Genomic DNA, 24,093 nt, shown 5'->3' on the forward strand with positions numbered 1-24,093 from the left:
TACTACTCTTACTCAGTTACAAAGACACAAATCACCACTGAATCACAAACTTTATTTTTTACCCAGAGTCACTGTGTCGGGTCTGAACATATTTGAATGCCGCAAAGAAGAGAGAACATATCAACGCATTTTAAGCTGCCTTTCCTGAATGCGCCCACATTCTGGGTGTGAACGTTTGAAACGTCAGTAAACCCCTAACACCTGGCAGAGCCAGGTGTTAGGGGAGGAGCCAGGTGTTAGGGGGTGAGCGGAGAGGACGTCATCTTGAGGAAACGAAACTTAACATTCGAAACCAAAGCAACCCACATCGAAGCTGTTCCCGTTCAAGAGAAAAATAAAACGCATTTTGAAAGAAAAAGTCTGACAGTAAGAACAAGTAAGTTAAACAGCACAACTTAGAGGAGCAGTTAAAACCTCTCTTCCTGTTATTGAATTAGAAATCTATAATTGCTCAATACATAAACCTTGTCGTCTGTTTCTAGGAATGGCCTGTGCTAACACTTCCTGGTCTGAAGAGAACTTTTCATGTTCCATCTGTCTGGATGTGTTCAACAGTCCAGTGACCACCGCATGTGGACACAACTTCTGTAGAACCTGTATTACAAAGTTCTGGGATGAACAAGTCCAGTACAAATGTCCTGTTTGCAACAAGCTTTTCAACACAACACGTGACGGTTTATTAGGTAGGCCCATCTAATAAATCTCTGTCTAATCAATACTTCATTTTGTTTATGTCAGTTGAATTTTGTTACAAGTTGAATGCAAATGAGCACTGTTGGCATTCCAAAAGGCACAAGCTCTCACTTGACTGTTTTCTGTCTGTGTTTTTAGTTTTATGGCACATAATGATGGTATTTGGCAGAGGTGGGGGTAAGTCACTCATTTGCAAGTCAAAACCAAGTCTCAAGTCATAACCTTCAAGTCTCAAGCAAGTCCCAAGTCACTGTGATGAGAATCAAGCAAGTCACAAGTCAAGTCATTGCTCAGGTCAAGCAAGTCACAAGTCAAGTCATACAAAAATCTGATGATCTAACCCAGTTTCCACATTTAAAAATCGGTAAAGAGAGTGGCTCATAAGTTGAGTTTTATTTCAACATTAACAATAACAATGTCTTAACATTAACAATAACTTAAACTATTCAAAACATTCCAAAACCATTATGTGAATAGTTTGAAAATGTTTTCATGATCATTACCTCCAACCTATGAACAGAATCAAAAAGAACCTCTAGGTGGCTGTATACGAGAACAGTTCAAGTCAATCACCCAATCTCCCTACATGCTGTAGAATATTATTTGCAACAAATGGTATCAGACATGAAAAAAAAAAATATTTCAAAAGTAATATCACATACACATACTGTAGGAAGGGAAAATAGTAATACACAAGCCTGAAAGCTGGTAGCAATCTTGCTGCCTCGCAGCATACATCGACTTACAATGCATTGCGTTTGCAAAAAATTAAATTTGTCAGTACTTGGTCACTGAGTTGTGAATGATGGGGTCACATAATCACCCCACCCTAACCCTAACCACGTTCAACAGGTGCACATGATGCAGGGACTGCCATAATTCTTACCTCCACCTTGAACAAAGAGGGGAGGGTGCGCCTGTTCATGGCCCAAACTGAAGGCAGCTCTGTCCATCACAAATGTCCAGGTAGTGGTGGTATGGGTGGTGGTATGGGTGGTATAGCATACCTTTGCGGTATGCTGAGAACAGCCTGACGCTCTGGCTCTGACAGTGTAATTTTACTTGAAAATTACTTGAAATCCTCATCATAACCCACTTAGAGCCACCGAGTTAGAAGTACTGACATGAAATTAAACAAGTCAATCATCTGTGGAACGGGCAGGGCTCCAAAAACTCCAGCCAATGATTTGCAGAACCACCGAGTGGCATTGGACAGTAAGTACGTCAATCAAACGGTCGTACTGCACTCCCCCTCCCCCGCTCCCCGGGAGTGACCCCTTCGTGCACGTGCACGTACTCAAAGCTCGTGACCCAGAGCAAGCTTCTGTTTGTTGTTATCCTGCAGTGTTTGCACAGCGTTTTTCCTGTACCTCACCATACCAGTGACTGTAGCCACGGCAGAGCGGTCATTTTCCCAGCTCAAATTGATAAAGACTTACCTAAGGAGCGCCATGGCACAGGACCCCTACCTGTTCCATTACCACATATACAGACAGTCTACAGACAGTCCAGAAGACATAAACCCGCCGCCACGGTCACAGGGAGCGTTCCAAGAGACTTTCTCGCAATGGTGGTCCATGTGCTCCAGTCCTTCGTCTCTGCTCCCGATCCTTCTACTATCAAACAAAGCAGGCACATAAATACACACTCCCTGATTGGGCCTGATTGCGAGCAGGTGCCCACAATCAGGCCCAACCCCCCCAGCTGATCCGGTGCGCTCCCAACCTGCCCATACTCCCCCTGCAGGCCAGACGCCGCACGTCCCCCACACACCCCTCCCTGTTCCATTACCACATATATCCTTAAACACTGTCTAACCCCTCCCTGTTCCATTACCACATATATCCTTAAACACTGTCTAACCCCTCCCTGTTCCATTACCACATATATCCTTAAACACTGTCTAACCCCTCCCTGTTCCATTACCACATACATCCTTAAACACTGTCTAACCCCTCCCTGATCCATTACCACATATATCCTTAAACACTGTCTAACCCCTCCCTGATCCATTACCACATATATCCTTAAACACTGTCTAACCCCTCCCTGATCCATTGCCACATATATCCTTAAACACTGTCTAACCCCTCCCTGATCCATTACCACATATATCCTTAAACACTGTCTAACCCCTCCCTGTTCCATCACCATATCCTTAAACACTGCCTAACCCCTCCCTGTTCCATCACCATATCCTTAAACACTGCCTAACCCCTCCCTGTTCCATTACCACATATATCCTTAAACACTGTCTAACCCCTCCCTGTTCCATCACCACTTATATCCTTAAACACTGTCTAACCCCTCCCTGATCCATTACCACATATATCCTTAAACACTGTCTAACCCCTCCCTGATCCATTACCACATATATCCTTAAACACTGTCTAACCCCTCCCTGTTCCATCACCATATCCTTAAACACTGCCTAACCCCTCCCTGTTCCATTACCACATATATCCTTAAACACTGTCTAACCCCTCCCTGTTCCAGTACCACATATATCCTTAAACACTGTCTAACCCCTCCCTGTTCCATCACCACATATATCCTCCAACACTGTCTAACCCCTCCCTATGGGGTTAGACAGTGTTTGTATCAGGAAGGGGTATTGTTATATCCCCACCATACTGTTATAAACTATACATTAAGTCTTCCGTCTTATCATTTGTGAATTTTCTAGGTAAACCTATTTTGAATTAATTGGAATTAACTGCCGCACGGCTGCAAGTGTTTGTTGGCTCTGACTGAAGGTGAACTCGTCGGTCTGGTTCGTCTGCCCTACCCCGAGTCACATGACTCAGCGGTTTTATGAAGTTAGAATCTGGGAGAGGCAGGCACAGTCAAAATCTGGTCATATATATTTGTACAGCTCTTACTCAGTTAGTCACAAATCACCACTGAATCACAAACTTTACCTTTTTTCCCGGGCTTTTTTTTAAACATTTGAATGTCGTAAAGAAGAGAACATATCAATGCATTTTAAGCGGCCTTACTGAATGCTTCAACATTCAGGGTGTGAAAGTTTGAAACGTCAGTGAACCGTGAGGGCAGAGCCAGGTGTTAGGGGAGGAGCCAGGTGTTAGGGGAGGAGCCAGGTGTTAGGGGAGGAGCCAGGTGTTAGGGGATGAGAGGAGAGGACGTCATATTGAGGAAACGAAACTTAACATTCGACAACAAAGCAACCGACGTCGAAGCTGTTCTCCCGTTCAGGAGAAAAATAAAACGCATTTTGGAACAAAAAGTCTGACAGTAAGAACAAGTAAGTTAAACAGCACAACTTTGAGGAGCAGTTAAAACCTCTCTTCCTGTTATTAAATAAGAAATATATAATTGCTCAATGCATGAACCTTGTCGTCTGTTTCTAGGAATGGCCTGTGCTAACACGTCGTGGTCTGAAGAGAACTTTTCATGTTCCATCTGTCTGGATGTGTTCAGCAGTCCAGTTACCACCGCATGTGGACACAACTTCTGCAGAACCTGTATTACAAAGTTCTGGGATGAACAAGTCCAGTACAAATGTCCTTTTTGCAACAAGCTTTTCAACACAAGACCTGATCTACAGGTCAATACATTCTTATCAGAGCTGGCTGCTCAGTTTAGAACAACCGTACGAGTAAAAGAGCAGCCTTGTGTTGAACCAGCAGAAGTTCCCTGTGACGTCTGTACTGGGACCGAGCAGAAGGCTGTGAAGTCCTGCCTAATGTGTTTTACCTCTTACTGCCAAACCCACCTGGAGCCACATCAGAGAGTCGCTGGCCTGCAGAAACATCGGCTGGTCGAGCCTATGGACCGTCTGGAAGACTTGATGTGTAAGAAACACGAACGACTTCTGGAGCTCTTCTGCCAGACTGAACAGGTGTGTGTGTGTCTGTTGTGCACAGTGACAGACCACAAGTCCCATCCTGTTGTACCTCTAAAGGAGGAATATGAAGTGAAGACGGCCCAGCTGGGGAAGATAGAGGCTGAAGTTCCACAGAAGATCCAGGAGAGAAAACAAAAGATTAAGGAGATCAAAGACACAGTGGAACTGAGCAACAAAGACGCAGACAGAGAGATAGCCCATAGTGGGCAGGTCTTCACTGCTCTGATAGGCTGTGTTGAAAAGGGCCGGGATGAATTCAACCAAACGGTGATAGAGAAACTGAAATCAACAGTGAAACGAGCTGAAGACCTCATCAAAGAGCTGGAGCAGGAAATAGAAGATCTGACCAATAGAAGCTCAGAGGTGAAGCGGCTCTCACACACTGAAGACCACCTCCACTTCCTCCAGACCTTCAGATCCCTGAAGGAGCCTCCACCCACCAGGGACTGGACCATGGTGGAGGTCCGTCCTCCGTCATACGTAGGGACCTTGAGGAGATCCCTGGATCAGCTGGAGGAGACACTGAACATGGAGATGAAGAAGCTCCCTGATGATGCTGAACTGAAGAGGGTCCAGAAGTATGAAGTAGATGTGACTCTGGATCCTGATACAGCTCATCCCAGTCTCATCCTGTCTGAGGATGGGAAACAAGTACATGATGGAGGTGTAGTGAAGATACTCCTTGACAACCCTAAGAGATTTACAACATATTTATTTGTTCTCACGAGACAGAGCTTCTCCTCAGGGAGATTTTACTTTGAGGTCCAGGTTAAAGACAAGACTAAATGGTGGTTAGGAGTGGCCAGAGAGTCCATCGACAGAACAGGTGGGACAGGGTGGACCCCTGAGACGGGTTACTGGACTCTGGTCTACGACAAGGATGTGTTGGTATTTAATGATAACCCTTCTGTCCGTCTCCCCCTGAGAGCTGAGCTCCAGAAGGTGGGGGTGTTTGTTGATTATGATGAGGGTCTGGTCTCCTTCTATGATGTGGAAGACAGGGTTCATATCTACTCTGCTACTGGCTGCACCTTCACTGAGCCTCTCTATCCAATCCTCTTTCCAAGTTCAGATAAAGAAGGTAGAAACTCTGCCCCCCTGATCATCTCACCTGTCAATCAAACAGACTAGGACCTTTGTTTGATAATAAAATAATCAAACAACCAAAACAACTAATGTTGTTTCCTGAATTAGAATAGAATTAGAATCTCTACTATGTGAGATCTGAGAGATCAGCATTAATGTCATACTGCTGTCAGTTAACGAGGAGAATATATTTAAGAGTTAACCCTGCAGTTGTGTAATATAACCCTTTATAAAGGGTTATATGACACTCCATTTATGTGTCTGTTTTCCTGTATTTCTTTTACACGTTTAAAGATATACAATTTTTTGCATGTAGAACATGTTTAGAGGATTAAGATGTATAAATAATAACTTGTTTTCTTAACATTTCTAACAGTTTTAACTTCTGAATATTGAATGACGAAACAAGTCAATGTTCTTACACTTGATTTTAATTAAAAAAAAAAGGCAAATATTGTAATGCGTAGGCCTACATTATCAGGATCATTTCAGGGGAATAGGTACATTCCAGTAAAATAGTGTTCAGTATAAATACTGTTTCTGCAATAAAAAAAGTGTAATACAAAAAATAAAATTGTTTATTTCTAAAACCCTTATTTTCATGATTTCGAGATTGATGGAACGTTTTAAAATGTACGTTTGAAATGTAAAAGTTTTTGTTGATGAACCAGTAAATTAATCTCCAATATACAACAACGCAACATGTGTTACACACTTACACAAAGGTCTCAGTGACTACATGTAAAGATACTCCCTATGTGTTTGAGTACCGTGACTTTGTCTTGTCAGCTCTCCTCTCTCCATCCTCTCCTCTCTCTTCTCCTCCTCCTCTCCGCTCTCCTCTCTCTCCTCCTCCTCCTCCTCTCTCTTCTCTCTGGTCTTCTGGCGGTTCCTTAGAAGAAAATAATTGGCTGTTTGTAATAAGAAATCAGGCATGTTATATTACCTTCATGGTACCCCCGTTTGGGAAAAACAGAAAAGGCTGATTTTGAATACTTATTCACAACACACAAAGAAATCTGTCCGACTGCCTGCAGCCTAAGATTTCGTTAATTATATCGTGGTCATTTCATATATCATCATTCACCTTCACCTATGTTGTTAAGTGTTGTTCTAGAATCTACACTGTTGTATGCATATCGTTTACTCTGTCTTGGTTCATCAGGGTTCGCTGTCCCATTAAATGTTAGTTTAATGTTTTGGTTTTCTAACGAAATAAACGAGTCACGCATTTGTGTGCTCAACGTGAGAAAATGTCTCTTTCCATTTAATGCAATTTCCACAATATTATATTTATATGATTGGAAGATACGTGTCGTTGACCCTGCGCGCTGCCATACATTACATTTAAGCAGCACGCAACATGATTGAACTTTACTTTATGAAGTTGAACTTTGTCTGCACATTTGATTAAAAGTTTAGAAGCATTGCACTCTGCTGACACACTGTTAAGTGTCTAGTTTATTTTAGTCATTATCCTCTCTAACGGGGCCTCCAAACGACGCGTCACGCGATGATGTTTTTTTTAAAAAGTTGTGTAGGCCTACGCTTTAGAAAAGACATGCATGTGCGGGTGCACTGCGCGCGTTCATAAATGCGCGTTCATGTTTGCCTCTCTGGTGAGCTCGGACAGGAACCGCTACTGACCATATAAGGCCCACCCTGCCCCCCCCCCCCCCTCAATAAGCCCAACTGACAAATCAGTTTCAGGAACCTTAAAAACATCAACCCAGTCACCATGACTACTGACCTCCTCCGTCTCTCGCTGCCAGCCCCCCTTCAGTCACTGAATCTGTGGATCTCTACAATTCATCCTCAGCCCCCTCCTGGACCGCCATGCCCCAGTCCAGTCCAATTTTACTTTGTCTTCACATTTTTAGCATCCACTTCCTATATTTACCGTATATAGTTTACTTTGTAAACCAATGTGTTTCAGTAACTGTGTAAATACAAAAAAAGGGGAATTCCTTCATCCAAACAGTCTTTTTTCCTTTCATCACTTTAGTGGTTCAGAACTGCATTATTTAGCCCACACTGCCATCTATTGGCTCAGACACGCAACAGCATTATATAAATACCAGGGTCAGGACATTGAATTTATTCTGAAGCAGCCCTGGATTCTTCCTTCTTGGTTGATTTCACAGTTTGGTGCAGTGCTTAAGACTCAGTTTGAAGGACACCCTTTTAAATCAATAACACTAAACATGACCAGTCTAACGCAGAGAAATCAATCATCAACCTCACAGGCTTCAACTGCAGCCTGGGTTTTCATTCAACAGCGCTTGCTGTCAGCCCTTTTATATTTAAAACAGAATCACATGTCGGTTGTGTCGTTCATGCAGGTTCTGACGTCAATTGACTGGTATTTATTTTATTGCCAATATTCCTTCTCTCCTCTTGGGTCCCTCAGTCGGACTGAGGGGAAAAACGGTCTGTCTAGTTACTGGACCAGATGAAATGAGACGGAGAGGTAATAAAGTCTGTCGGCACGAGGACCTTGGATTTATTAAGTAAAGTGGCAACGGTTATACAGAGTCATAAGCGTGAGAAATCGAATATGTCTAAGTCCCTAATCAGCGCTGATGGTTCGTCCGGAGCTTCGCCTCCGTGGGAGGTCTGCTTCAGAAGAAGGTGAAGAGTCCCTGTGTGATACAGTCTTATGCTGTATCCTCCTCTCGATGAGGTGTGTGCGTTTGAGGTGTGTGTGGTTCTGTGTGTTTTTGCTTGGCTTTGGCTCCCAGGCCCTGCTGTGTATGCCTCCTAACGGGGGAGAGCTCCTCGTGTCTCCGGTGTGATAAATTAAACCGAGGAGTGCCCCCCCGAAATGTGGCTCCTCAGGCCCTGGTGTGGGCAGGGGTATCTCTTGGTTCATCCTAACGGGGAAGAGCTCTCAAAATGTCTCCTGTGTGGTAAATTAAACCGGGGAGTGCCCCCCGAACTGTCTCGTGTGTGATAATTTAATGTGGCTCTCAGGCCCTTGGTATGGGCAGGTGTTTCTCTTGGTTCCTTCTAACGGGGGAGAGCTTCAAAGTGTCTCCTGTGTGATAAATTAATGTGGCTCTCAGGCCCTTGGTATGGGCAGGTGACGGGGGAGAGCTTCAAAGTGTCTCCTGTGTGATAAATTAATGTGGCTCTCCCGTTCTTGAGGATGACTGGTGCATTGTCTGAGTGTCCACCATCTGCCAGCCTGGGAAATGGGGCCTTCGGCTCCGGCCTTGACCTGACTATATATTATCATGTTTGTGTTCGTTGGGTTAGAGCAAGAGTTGACTATATTGTAATGTGTCTGCCATGTGATGTGCTCATCAGGCTAGGGTAGGAGTTAACTATATTTGTTATGTACATGTGATGTACTCAGCAGGTTATTTTTCCCAACAAGAAGGAGAGGGCTGTGAGGACGCTGCAGGAGACTGTGGAGGTATACTCACAGGCATGGCACACGCACACACACACACACACACACACACACACACACACACACACACACACACACACACACACACACACACACACACACACACACACACACACATACTACTACTACTACTACTACTACTACTACTACTACTTCCTGTCTGGGACCGTAAATACACGCAATCAAAAGTAGTGAAAGTGAAAATTTGTGATTTACTACTCACACATGCTCCTCCTCATCTCCACCTTCTCTGTCCTCTCATTGGTAGATCATCCGCTCACAACAGCTTCTTCTACAAAAAGTAAACTCTAAAGATTCATGTTCTAAACATGCCAACAGACAGTTTACAAGGCATTTTCCATTAGCGAGAAATCCATAACGGTTTCGCATTTCCTGGATTAAGGAGATTGTGTTTTAATTTGATTGGATTTATTAGTTAACCATGTGTTCCTCAAGCGTGGTAGGATCACACATAAAGATACATAAAAGGTGTTGTTCGTCCATAACATCCAAGGTGTGCAGCTCCCCCAGAGGGAGTTTTGTTGTACTACATCTATTTTAGATTCACCGATCTAAATGGGGTGACTTTGGATATGTGAACACACTTAATGCGTAATGCACGACAATAATGAACACAATCCTAGATGAGCTAGAGAGAAGATTAGAGATAAGAGAGAGAAGGAGGAGAAAAGAGAGGGGGGTGAGAAGAGAGAGGAGAGATGAGAGGAGAGGATGGAGAGAGGAGAGCTGACAAGACAAAGTCACGGTACTCACACACATGGGGAGTATCTTCACATGTAGTCACTGTGACCATTGTGTAAGTGTGTAACACATGATGGGTTGTTGTATATTGGAGATTAATTTACTGGTTCATCAACTACAAACTTTTACATTTCTTCAATGATTTCCATCAATCTCGAAATCATCAAAATAAGGGTTTGAGGAGTAATTTTATTTTATTTTTTGTATTACACTTCTTTTATTACAGAAACAGTATTTATACTTAACACGATTGGACTGGAATGTATCTATTCCCAAGCCGGGCAATTGCCAGACCAAGCTCAATCGTAGATTGCACGTTGGTTTTAAGAAGCTGCTGTCATTTTCTTCAGCACAAGAGGTGTGATTAACGGGCCTAGTTCAACTGACTCTGTACGCGATTGGCTGCTTGCCGTCGCTTCCCTGTCGTCATTGTGTTAAACCAGCCACAGGGGGAAAGCCAGCGTGGTGATTGGCTCCCGCAAAAACGTATCGGAAGCAGAAAGAAATGTATTGCTCTTCTCCATCGCCGGCAGAATGGGTGCGTCTACGCTGTCGATCTATTCCCCTCAAATTATCCATTACAATGATAATGCAGGCCACACATTACAATGTTTGCCTTTTCTTTCACAGAAAAGGCAAAAACAAATCACAAGTGTAAGACATTGGATTTTTTTGTCATTCAATATATAAATATATATTACATTTTCAAATTATTATTCATACATATTAATCCTCTGAACATTTTCTACATAACTGCAAAAAATATTAGATCTTTAAACATGTAAAATAAATAAAGGGAAAACAGACACATAAATGGAGTGTAATATAACCCTTTATAAAGGGTTATTCTTAAATATATTATAAAGGGTTGATTCTTAAATATATTCTCCTCGTTAAATGACAGCAATATGACATTAATATCTGAGATCTCAAATAGTAGGGATTCTAATTATATTCTCATTCAGGAAAAAACATTAGTTGTTTTGGTCGTTTGATTATTTTATTATCAAACAAAGGTCCTAGTCTGTTTGATTGACAGGTGAGATGATCAGGGGGGCAGAGTTTGTACCTTCTTTATTTAAATGTGGACTGAGGAATGGATAGAGAGGCTCAGTGAAGGTGCAGCCAGTAGCAGAGTAGATATGAACCCTGGCTTCCACATCATAGAAGGAGACCAGACCCTCATCATAATCAACAAACACCCCCACCTTCTGGAGCCCAGCTCTCCGAGGGAGACGGACCGAAGTGTTATCATAAAATAAGAACCCATCCTTGACGTAGGAAAGAGTCCAGTAACCCGTCTCAGGGGTCAGACTGGTCAGAACTTTTCTGTTGATGGACTCTCTGGCCACTCCTAACCATCATGCAGTCTTGTCTTTAACCTGGACCACAAAGTAAAATCTCCCTGAGGAGAAGCTCTGCCTCGTGAGAACAAATGTATACCTTGTAAATCTCTTAGGGTTGTCTGGGAGTTCCTTCCACACACCTCCATCATGTACTTGTTTCTCATCCTCAGACAGGATGAGATGGGGATGAGCTGTATCAGGATCCAGAGTCACATCTACTTCATACTTCTGGACCCTCTTCAGTTCAGCATCATCAGGCAGCTTTTTCATCTCCATGTTCAGTGTCTCCTCCAGCTGATCCAGGGATCTCCTCAAGGTCCCTACGTATGACGGAGGACGGACCTCCACCGTGGTCCAGTCCCTGGTGGGTGGAGGATCCTTCAGGGATCTGAAGGTCTGGAGGAAGTGGAGGTGGTCTTCAGTGTGTGAGAGCCGCTTCACCTCTGAGCTTCTATTGGTCAGATCTTCTATTTCCTGCTCCAGCTCTTTGATGAGGTCTTCAGCTCGTTTCACTGTGGATTTCAGTTTCTCTTGAACCGTTTGGTTGAATTCATCCCGGCCCTTTTCAACACAGCCTATCAGAGCAGTGAAGACCTGCCCACCATGGGCTATCTCTCTGTCTGCGTCTTTGTTGCTCAGTTTCACTGTGTCTTTGATCTCCTTAATCTTTTGTTTTCTCTCCTGGATCTTCTGCGGAACGTCAGTCACCGTCTTCCCCAGCAGGGCCGTCTTCACTTCATATTCCTCCTTTAGAGGTACAACAGGATGGGACTTGTGGTCTGTCACTGTGCACAACAGACACACACACCTGTTCAGTCTGGCAGAAGAGCTCCAGAAGTCGGTCGTGTTTCTTACACATCCTGTCTTCCAGACGGTCCATAGGTTCGACCAGCCGATGTTTCTTCAGGCCAGCGACTCTATGATGTGGCTCCAGGTGGGTTCGGCAGTAAGAGGCAAAACACATTAGGCAGGACTTCACAGCCTTCTGCTGGGTCCCAGTACAGACGTCACAGGGAACTTCTCCTGGTTCAACACAAGGCTGCTCTTTTACTCGTACGGTTGTTCTAATCTGAGCAGCCAGCTCTGATAAGAAGGTATTGACCTGTAGATCAGGTCTTGTGTTGAAAAGCTTGTTGCAAACAGGACATTTGTACTTGACTTGTCCATCCCAGAACTTTGTAATACAGGTTCTGCAGAAGTTGTGTCCACATGTGGTGGTAACTGGACTGTTGAACACATCCAGACAGATGGAACATGAAAAGTTCTCTTCAGACCAGGAAGTGTTAGCACAGGCCATTCCTAGAAACAGACGACAAGGTTTATGTATTGAGCAATTATAGATGTCTAATTCGATAACGGGAAGAGAGGTTTTAACTTTCTCAAAGTTGTACTGTTTTACTTACCTTTTTCTTACTGTCAGACTTTTTGTTCCAAAATGCGATTTATTTTACAGCTTCGACGTCGGTTGCTTTGGTCAGAGAATGTCTAATATTCGTAGACGGGCTCTGCTTTGGTTTCGAAGGTTAAGTTTCGTCTCCTCAATATGACGTCCTCTCCTCCCCTAACACATGGCTCCTCCCTTAACCCTTGGCTCCGCCCCCACGAACACACTCAGACTTTGGTGCATTCATGCACTGTGTAGGCTACTTCAATGTGTTGATGTTGTCTCTTCTTTGCGGCATTTAATTATGTTCAACCTTAAAAAGATTGGTCACAGAGAGCCCGGGAAAAAAATTAACTTTGTTATTCAGTGGTGAGTTGTGTTGCGACTAACTAACTAAGAGCTGTAAGAATATATTTGACTTGATTTTGACTGTTCCTGGTATTTTCTCCACAGTCTTAATATAAAAACAACCCTCGCCATGGGTTCCCAGATAACCTGTGTGGCAGAAAATAAGTATTTTCCGATTTTTTTGGCACCAAGAAGGCAAAACTTCGCGATCAAAACACCAGCCGGACATCCAATTCCCTGCATTCCGTATGTGACCTGTCCATAGCTCAATATGGTAGGCATACTATAATAATAATAATAATAATAATACATTTAATTTAGAGGCGCCTTTCAAGACACCCAAGGTCACCTTACAGAGCATAAAGTCATCATAAATCGTTAAAAAAAAAAAAAAAAAGACATTGTGGAAAAAATAAAATAAATAAATAAACACAATAAATAAAAAATAAATAGAACAAAAACAAGACAAAACAAAACAAACAAACAATCAAAACAGTGATCAGTTAGACGTTGTGTGCGAGTTTGAACAGGTGAGTTTTGAGTTGTAAAGTTGATATAGTTGATATACATAGTCATAGTTGATATACTATGCTGATTTTACATAAGCATGTTGGTGTTCAACATCTGTTGTAGTGCAAAACATTCTAAAACTGGTGTAAAATGTTGCTGGCCATATTAATAGACACGTTGAATGTTATTGTTTTGATTCTGGAATCCCGCACGTAAACTGGTTGGCAAAAAAAGAGCAAAGACGGACGGACGGTTCACTTGACGGAGAAATCGTCACCTTCCTCATATCAGACAACTCGTAAGTCTGGATGAAAATGAAGGCTATCGTTTACTGTCACTTTCTTTTGTAAACCTTTAGAAATAACCTCCTGAATCCTTGTTATAACGCTGTGTATAATCCCGGACTGCAACAGCTTGTCGGCATGTTGTTAGTGTGTGAAATTCAGCACAGTATCAGCCGAGTTTACTCTAATTTCCACATTGTTTACTTGCTAACGTTTTCGAATAACAGTGGCTAGTTGGCAGAGTTAGTATTTTTACACACCAGTAAGTGTTTATCAGAGCAGAGCCCTAAATGTGACGTCACCCGTCATCTGTCATCCGGGACTTTCATAATCTTCGCTCTGTGAATGTAAAGGATGTTTGGTCGGATGTTACGACGAAGAATCATAATGTGAATGGGAATATTCTATAAATCTCTTGATATCATCTTTCGTCTCAACACTTCTGCTGCAGCCACTTAAAGTCTCACTCCGAGAACCTTAAAATAAGAATCAATCCATTAGAAGTATGAAAATATCTTCCCGGTGGTGCAACAGAGCAAACAAGGTGTCCTTTGACATCTACGTTTCGAGACGATTGCAACAGTGCCACACATGATCATATTTGAATATGTTTCGGGGTAGTAATTAGCTGTCGATTTTGGAGGCCTTTATCAATAATGACCAGCTATAGATTTGCTTCCCGATGGAGATTTTTGACAAATTACATGTTAATTAGCATCTACACGTTAAGCTGAGTCCAATGAGATCAAGCTCGGCCTCTTGCTACACCGAGATCATGTCCTAGACCTAGGTGTACCATGTAAAATACATGTTACCATTAGCTAGAGTGTCGTTCTTGGTGTCATTGGACTCAGCTCAACGTGTAGATGCTAAATAACATGTCATTTGTGACAAATCTTTATCGGGAAGCAAATCAATAGCTGCTCAGTATTGATTAAGGCCTCCAATTTCGACAGCTAATTATTATATTATATTATTACTACCATTAAACATGTTCGAATATGCTCATGTGTGGCACCGTTGCAATCGCCTGGAAGCGTAGATGTTGACGGACACCTCGTTCGTCCTCTTTCGCCACCGGGAAGGTATTTACATGCTTCTGATTGACTAATGAATTGATTCAGCTATTCCCCCAGAAGTCGGGGGTCAAAAGGTCAAAAGGAGACGGCACCACGCCGGGGTGGATCCAGATCTCGGGCAACAGCGCAGGGTTGCCAGGTCCTGCAAAAAACGTGCCCCCCACATACCGTTCAAAATCCACCCAAAATGTCCTAGAAGCATCCAAAATAAATAATGATATTATTGGCCATTTTGGCCAACGTTTTGAAAGTAATAATATTTGAGGGAATATTTTTTTGTTGTTGTTTTAGCAGCGAAATGCACCGTGTGCGTGTGTGCGTGTGTGTGTGTGTGTGTGTCTGTGTCTGTGTGTCTGTGCGTGCGTGTGTGTGCTTGTGTGTGTGTGTGTCTGTGCGTGTGCGTGCGTGTGTGTGTGTGTAGTATAACACGCTATTTTATGTTGAAATGCGACGTAATCCAGTGTTCACGAAACGTACACTGTCAACGTAGGTATGCTTTTGGCGACTGGGTTGGCTCTCAGATATACGTGTTTCTAACAAGATGATATCATTAAAAGTTACATAAAGTAACAGTTTAATAACACAAACGCAGGAAGCACATGAGCTGCTAGTTTAGCGAATGCAACCTGACGTCGTTGAAACATGCGAGCGAGCCGATCAAATCCTAATAACTTGTAACGGACCTATTGTGTATCGACCTGTATTGCGCCCCGGAACCTTTTATTTACGTTTCACCCGGTACCCTTTTAGAGGCGCACAGCAGCATTCATGGCGATGCGTGTCTCACGCGTAGTCGCATCGAAAACGTAAGTTTGATGTCTTAAAGGCCCACTATGCAACTTTTTTAGCCAAAATTACATTAAGTATGCAGGTTGAGAGTTATGCTGATGGTTCTGCATCCATTTCTGGGTCGATTGGTGGGTGTGTCATTTACCCATGTCGCCTCTCCAGTGAAAAAGCGCATATGCAACTTGCTCTGTTCGGACCGACACAATCCGGATGTGACGCAACGGAAGTATCCTCGAAAATGTAGTCAGATTGTAGTTTCGAAAATGCTTTACGGCACAGACACACACCCAAACATGGCACCGGCTAGATATAAACAGCCAGTTGCGAGGCAATTGATGCATTCATCATGGATCAATCGACTAATGCTACAGCCACACCAACCGCGTTACTCGCGTTGGATAACGCGAGTAACGCACCTAACCTGACGCTTGATCATTGTGTGTCACAAAAATGGTTCAACGCGCCCAACGCGCCTGTGGCTGCGCTAGAGTCCGAGGTAGGAAACCCAAACGCCGCCGTGTTTGGGTGCATGATAGAGTTTAGATCGGGTTAGATTAAATAATCTCGGATATAAATAACGATCTCATCTCATCGTCATCCTTTTACCCGGGGTCGGGTCGCGGGGGGAGCAGCTCAAGCAGGGGGCTCCAGACTTCCCTTTCCCGGGCCACATTGACCAGTTCTGACGGGGGGATCCCGAGGCATTCCCAGGCCAGTGTTGAGATATAATCTATCCACCTAGTCCAGGGTCTTCCCCGAGGTCTCCACCTAGTCCAGGGTCTTCCCCGAGGTCTCTTCCCCACTGGACGTGCCTGAAACACCTCCCAATGGAGGCGCCCAGTGGGCATCCTTGCCAGATGCCCGAACCACCTCAGCTGACTCCTTTCTAAGTAAAGGAGCAGCAGCTCTAATCCGAGTTCCTCACGGATGACTGAGCTTCTCACCCTATCCCAAGACGCCAGCCACCCTTCTGAGAAAACTCATCTCGGCCGCTTGTACCCGCGATCTCGTCCTTTCGGCCATCACCCAACCCTCATGACCATAGGTGAGGATAGGAACGAAGATCGACCGGTAGATCGAGAGCTTTGCCTTGCGGCTCAGCTCTCTTTTCGTAACAACGGTGCGGTAAAGCGAACGCAATACCGCACCCGCTGCTCCGATTCTCCGGCCAATCTCACGCTCCATAGTACCCTCACTCGAGAACAAGACCCCGAGGTACTTGAACTCCTTCACTTGGGCTAAGGACTCATAAATAACGATAATCGGGTTAAATAACTTCACATGGTGTGTCTGGTGTGTTTCCAGCATTCGTAGTGTTGATCAGCAGAGAAATAGTCCGCCAAGACGTTGAGGTTGCTTAGCAACCAGAGACTCTGTCCATGCAAGTGAACGGAGCGTTCACCCTTCGTCATAACTATCAAACCAAACATCCTTCACATTCACCGAGCGAACATTATGAAAGTAAAATGCACATTTCTCGCTAAAAATGTTTCCATAAACGCATTTAATGGCGTAACTATGTTACTATTTCCACCCCCAGAATAAAGAAAGATTTCGGCCGTATGCTTCTGTGCAAGGGTCACTACTCTCTGTCGGTGATGTCGGGTCAAGCTCCACGCTGATTGGCTATCGTGGCTAAGCGTCACGCGTTGGAGCGTTGAAAGTTCTGAACTCCGGGCGTTGGTGCTTTACGGCACAGACCCCCAAACGCGGAACCGGCTCGATATAAACACAAGTAACTAAGGGATTGTTATATTCATCATAGATCAGCCGACTAAAAAGAGACAGAGAAACCCAATGTCGGAGGAACAGAAGAAGAGAAAAGGGAGACTGACCGACAGAGAGGCCAGACACGAGTAAACGTTGAGCAAGCTTTTCAGGAATAGCGTGAACTGAAAGAAAAAGAAGACTGCAAATCAGACGCCGACTCGGCCGTGTTGCTTTTGAAATTGAAAGTACCTTTGGGTGAACTTTGTCTTCGTGGTATTCTTGATGTTGATAGTCTCTGTACAAATGTGTTTGCTCAACCATTTTGTTGTGAGCCCTGTAAAAATTGTTTTCTCGACCGTTTTGTTGTGAGCCCTGTATGTTTCTAGCTTGCTTGGTTGCAACCATATAAACACCTTTGTTTCCATGGGTGTTTTGCTGTTCGTCCGTCTCGTCCCCCAGATACAGACTGAATCCCCGAATCCAGGTTCTTGTTTATTTAGATTATTATGTTGGCCAAACCTCTTAAACTGATTGTTCTGTTCAACCTAAGATATAACAATTATAATCTAGGATATACATTCTCCCCGTCAACTATAAAAAAGGATGGATTTATGTTTATTGCAATACAAATACACCTTTTTAAAAATGTATAACCTTGCCTACACTTTATGAACATCTACTTCGGACATGGCTCCACGCATTCGCCGGCTTCTTTGAAAACAAATGCACATGGCTCGCGTAGAAGTGCATAGGGAAGGGTCGTCAACGAGTTGTCACGACAGTGTTGTGAAATATCTACTACGAAGCTGTAGGGGGCGCTGTGTAGAGAAATGTGCGTGCCAAAACCAAGAAAACAGCCAAGAAATGCCCGAAGTTGCATAGTGGGCCTTTAATGCCTGTATTTTGGTTACATAAATGTTGGGTTCATATTGAAACGTTTTCTGTATAATTTTTATTGTTCATGTGTCTTATACCGGTCGCATTTCTATGCCGTTTCATGTCCGTAAATAGTGTATGAAGCAAGCTAACGGCCAGACCCATGAATGTCCGGTGAATTCAACTTTTCCCGCTCAATTTACCGTCGTCTTGCACCCTTGGCAAGCGGAGCGAGGTATGTTGTTTTATTGTATGCCTTTAGTGTGATTATGTTTAATTTTGGTGTCTTTATGTAAGTCTTTATGTAAGTTAAGCAGATGATGCACATGTTTAAGTTTTCTTTGTTGTCCTGAAATATGTTTTCTGTCATTCTTTTATTTGTGAACATTGTACTGCCCTGATCTTAATATATTTGTGTAAAAGTGCAACCATTTTCTGTTACTTTTTCTAGTTTCACGGTGCCATAGCAACAAAAGAACAAAAGAATAAAAGGTTGCACCCGTCAGAGACTCTCCGGTTATTTCGTGTCAAGGGCTGCTACATAACTATAAAACTAAAGATCATACACATTCACTGACTGAAGATTATGTAAGGAAAATGTACATTTCTCGCTAGAAATGTCATTAGAAACGCGTTTAATGGTGTATCTGTCCTAAAATATTGCATTTCCCATTCAGATAATAAAGATTAATATAAGCTACGCCGTGTTCCGGAGCCGCGGGGGATTCTGGGAATTGGGGTTCTCAGTTGACAAATGGGGCTTTTGTTAACTTGTTTTGTTGTTAGGATTAAGTGGGGTTAATGGGTTCGGGATGTTACGTGGTTGTGTGTTGTTCTATTAACATTGTTCGTGTGTTCATTATTGTCGACACCGTCACCGAGAGTGACGTGACCATCGTTTCGTGCAGCTGTTCCGTGTTGAAGTCTCGTTCAATAAAAACCAACTCTCGTTGTCGAGCGTTCAATAAAAACCAACTCTCGTTGTCGAGCGTGCCCCCCCCTACAAACGTGTCTCCCCCCCCTCAACAAACGTTTCCCCCCCCCCCCCCCCCCTTCAACTAACGTGTCCCCCCCCCCCCCCCCCTACAATCGTGTGTCGTCGTCCCCCCTCAACAAACGTGTCTCCCCGCCCCCCCCCCCCCCCCCTCCCCGGTCAACAACAGTCTCCCCCCCCCCTAAACAATCGTGTCCACAATTTGCCGCGAAAGCCGTGAAACCCAAACCCCGAAACCCGCCTCCACAGCGGCACACGTGGATACTGTAGGTATAACACGCTATTTTTTTACTTTGAAATGCTACGTATCCAGTGTTCATGGAAACGTACACCGTGGACGTATTTTCTTGGCGACTGGGTTGGATATACGTCACCACACCCGCCCTTGGAACCTGCTTGGAACTCGGCACAGAGATGGCGATCTCTCTGCCCCACTTCACCGCTTTTTCCAAGGGAAGGATAAAAGCATCAAAAGAGGTGAAAACCATTATAAGTCGGGGCACGTGCAGAGTTTCAGTTATGCCGATGGGAAGATTGTCGGTCTTCTCCACGCCAGTCGCAGGGAGCGTGACGTCACATACGAACCGTGTAGTCTTTCTCGTTATGTTTTCTCTACAGCCTTCATCTGAACAATTTCACAATAACCGGTCGAACTCTTTGCATGAAAAATGATCCTTTAAATCCACAAACAACATATGTGTAATCAAGGGCATATAAAGACCGGGACCAGAAAATAATTATTTTCTCTCCATTGACACCCATTCATATTTTTCGATCTCATAGGTCCCATGAGCCCTACCGGAAGAGGCGTGACTTCGCCACTCTATATGGACCGGTCCATTTCCCTCAGTTCCCTGCCAGATTGTCTAGTGTGTTACCTAGCTCTCCCGCGTCTTCTCATTCTGATTCTGAACCTGCCTGCTTGTGTGACCTTGACCTGCCTTTTTGGACTGTAAATGTAAATCTGAATGTGACTTTGGACCGTCCTTTTTGCCTGCTCCTACTGGTTATATTTGTTACACGGATTGACTACCTGGTTTGACCTCTGCTTGGAATAAACACTGTTCCTTCACCTGAACTGGTTCTCTTGTCGTGCTATTGGGTTCTCGTCTGCCATTTTGTGAAACCTGACGATATCCTTAAACACTGTCCAACCCTTCCCTGCTGCTGTTAATTTGCAAACAAATGTAAAACACAAGGAGGGTTTACATATGAGGGCGAGCCGTCGGTCCACAGCCACAACAACCAAAGAAGTTAACATTTTAATATATTTGTCTCTTAATATTATTACTTCACTATCATTAATATTATGCATTTTGATTTCTCCATACAGTTATTAAGGACTGTAATTTGACAAGTGAAGGAATATTTGTATCAGGAAGGGGGGGGGGGGGGGGCGATGTTATATCCCCACCATACTGTTATAAACAATATATTAAGTCTTCCATCTTATAATTTCTGAATTTTCTAGGTAGACCTATTTTTAATTCAGTGGAATTAACTGCCGCACGGCTGCAAGTGTTTGTTGGCTCTGACTGAAGGTGAACTCGTCGGTCTGGTTCGTCTGCCCTACCCCGTGTCACATGACTCAGCAGTCGTATGAGGGTAGAATCTGAGAGTATGAGGGGCCGTTTAGGACATAACTAATTGAGACACTCTCACACACATACCTATGAAACACTCTTACACTCACTACTGAAACGGTCACACACTCACTACTGAAACACTCACACATACATACATACTCTTCTGAAACACTTACACATACATATGAGAAACACACACGCATACATACATACCTCTGTGGCATATACACATACATATGAAATGCTTACATTCATACAAGTTAAACATTTATACGTATCTATCTGAAACACTCATGCAAGCACATATTTGTATAAATGTTTCAAATGTATGAATACGTTTTTCAGTTATATGTATGTATGCTCTTACATGAGGATGTGCAAGCGTTTCACATGTAGTATTCATACCAGTAATTTCAGTAGTGACGGTGAGAGCGTTTCAATAGTGAATGTAAGAGTGTTTCATAGGTATGTGTGCATGAAATTCCAAGGTCAAGGTCGGCATTTAAACCGGAAGGCGGGAACAAAGAGTGCCGGTTTCTAAGCCAACGGTGAAGAGTGTGACATTTCAGTCACGCTCTTCACCGTTGGCTTAGAAACCGGAAGGCGGGAACAAAGAGTGCCGGTTTCTAAGCCAACGGTGAAGAGTGTGACATTTCAGTCACGCTCTTCACCGTTGGCTTAGAAACCGGCACTCTTTGTTCCCGCCTTCCGGTTTAAATGCCGACCTTGACCTTGGAATTTCATGCACACATACCTATGAAACACTCTTACATTCACTATTGAAACGCTCTCACCGTCACTACTGAAACACTCACACATACATACATACTCTTCTGAAACGCTTGCACATCCTCATGTAAGAGCATACATACATATAACTGAAAAACGTATTCATACATTTGAAACATTTATACAAATATGTGCTTGCATTTCTCATATGTATGTGTAAGTGTTTCAGAAGAGTATGTATGTATGTGTGTGTGTGTGTGTGTGTGTGTGTGTGTGTGTGTGTGTGTGTGTGTGTGTGTGTGTGTGTGTGTGTGTGTGTGTGTGTGTGTGTGTGTGTGTGTGTGTGTGTGTGTGTGAACTTTCAATAGTGAGTGTGTGAGCGTTTCAGTAGTGAGTGTAAGAGTGTTTCATAGGTATGTGTGTGAGAGTCTCAATTAGTTATGTCCTAAACGGCCCCTCATATGAGAGAGATGCCTTATATCACTACCAGTGTTAACTTAATATGAAATAACCCACAAACTCATTATTTGTCCCGGACTCACTGTGTCCAGTCTCTTTAGGGTTGAACATATTTGAATGCTGCGAAGAAGAGAACGTATCAACGCATTTTAAGCAGCCTTTACAGACTGCTTCAACATTCAGGGTGTGTACCGTGGGGGCGGAGCCAGGTGTGAGTGGGGGAGCCAGGTGTTAGGGGAGGAGCCAGGTGGTACGGAGAGGACGTCATGTTGAGGAAACGAAACTTAAGGTTCATAGAGACCAAAGCCAACCGACGTGGAAGCAATTCTCTCTTTCAGGAGAAAAATAAAACACTTTTTTGTAACAAATAGTCTGACAGACAGTAACAACTAGGTAAGTAAAAGCAAACCACTTTGAGGAGTAGTTAAAACCTCTCTTCCTGTTATTGAATTAGAAATCTATAATTGCTCAATACATAAACCTGTCGTCTGTGTCTAGGAATGGCCTGTGCTAACACTTCCTGGTCTGAAGAGAACTTTTCATGTTCCATCTGTCTGGATGTGTTCAACAGTCCAGTTACCACCGCATGTGGACACAACTTCTGCAGAACCTGTATTACAAAGTTCTGGGATGAACAAGTCCAGTACAAATGTCCTGTTTGCAACGAGATTTTCCATACAAGACCTGATTTACGGGTCAATACCTTCTTATCAGAGCTGGCTGCTCAGATTAGAACAACCGTACGAGTAAAAGAGAAGCCTTGTGTTGAACCAGCAGAAATTCCCTGTGACGTCTGTACTGGGAACCAGCTGAAGGCTGTGAAGTCCTGCCTAATGTGTTTTACCTCTTACTGCCAAACCCACCTGGAGCCACATCAGAGAGTCGCTCGCCTGCAGAAACATCGGCTGGTCGAGCCTATGGACCGTCTGGAAGACAGGATGTGTAAGAAACACGACCGACTTCTGGAGCTCTTCTGCCAGACTGAACAGGTGTGTGTGTGTGTGTTGTGCACAGTGACAGACCACAAGTCCCATCCTGTTGTACCACTAAAGGAGGAATATGAAGTGAAGACGGTCCAGCTGGGGAAGACGGTGACTGACGTTCCACAGAAGATCCAGGAGAGAAAACAAAAGATTAAGGAGATCAAAGACGCAGTGGAACTGAGCAACAAAGACGCAGACAGAGAGATAGCCCATGGTGGGCAGGTCTTCACTGCTCTGATAGGCTGTGTTGAAAAGGGCCGGGATGAATTCAACCAAACGGTGAAAGAGAAACTGAAATCCACAGTGAAACGAGCTGAAGACCTCATCAAAGAGCTGGAGCAGGAAATAGAAGATCTGACCAATAGAAGCTCAAAGGTGAAGCGGCTCTCACACACTGAAGACCACCTCCACTTCCTCCAGACCTTCAGATCCCTGAAGGATCCTCCACCCACCAGGGACTGGACCACGGTGGAGGTCCGTCCTCCGTCATACGTAGGGACCTTGAGGAGATCCCTGGATCAGCTGGAGGAGACACTGAACATGGAGATGAAGAAGCTGTTTGATGATGCTGTACTGAAGAGGGTCCAGCAGTATGAAGTAGATGTGACTCTGGATCCTGATACAGCTCATCCCAAGCTCATCCTGTCTGAGGATGGGAAACAAGTACATGATGGAGGTGTGAGGAAGGAACTCCCATACAACCCTAAGAGATTTACAACGTATTACTTTGTTCTCACGAGGCAGAGCTTCTCCTCAGGGAGATTTTACTTTGAGGTCCAGGTTAAAGACAAGATCAGTTGGTGGTTAGGAGTGGCCAGAGAGTCCATCGACAGAAAAGGTGGGACAAAGTGGACCCCTGAGACGGGTTGCTGGACTCTTTCCTATAACAATGATGGGTTGATATTTCATGATAACCCTCCTGTCCGTCTCCCCCTGAGAGCTGAGCTCCAGAAGGTGGGGGTGTTTGTTGATTATGATGAGGGTCTGGTCTCCTTCTATGATGTGGAAGCCAGGGTTCATCTCTACTCTGCTACTGGCTGCACCTTCACTGAGCCTCTCTATCCATTCCTCTATCCAAGTTCAGATAAAGAAGGTACAAACTCTGCCCCCCTGATCATCTCACCTGTCAATCAAACAGACTAGGACCTTTGTTTGATAATAAAATAATCAAACGACCAAAACAACTAATGTT

At 43.9% G+C, this 24,093-nt stretch overlaps 1 protein-coding gene across 3 annotated transcripts; it reads left to right on the forward strand.

Annotated features, from left to right (window-relative positions):
- The first annotated feature begins 273 nt into the window (after positions 1 to 273).
- LOC115560123 (E3 ubiquitin-protein ligase TRIM39-like) lies at positions 274 to 24,093 on the forward strand. Of its 3 annotated transcripts, none has more exons than XR_003979681.1 (2): positions 274 to 376; positions 4,065 to 4,272. XR_003979681.1 is itself a non-coding variant. In XM_030379446.1 (2 exons), exon 2 carries the CDS (start codon positions 22,419 to 22,421, stop codon positions 24,042 to 24,044), a length of 1,626 nt encoding a protein of 541 aa, XP_030235306.1. In that variant the 5' UTR covers positions 3,780 to 3,958; positions 22,417 to 22,418; the 3' UTR covers positions 24,045 to 24,093. The 3 variants fall into 3 exon arrangements, 1 of the variants encoding a protein (XP_030235306.1); XR_003979680.1 differs by lacking the exon at positions 274 to 376 and adding an exon at positions 3,734 to 3,958 and having other exon boundaries at positions 4,065 to 4,494; XM_030379446.1 differs by lacking the exons at positions 274 to 376; positions 4,065 to 4,272 and adding exons at positions 3,780 to 3,958; positions 22,417 to 24,093.

This window comes from Gadus morhua, chromosome 15 (assembly GCF_902167405.1).
Source record: "Gadus morhua chromosome 15, gadMor3.0, whole genome shotgun sequence".
NCBI lineage: Eukaryota > Metazoa > Chordata > Actinopteri > Gadiformes > Gadidae > Gadus > Gadus morhua.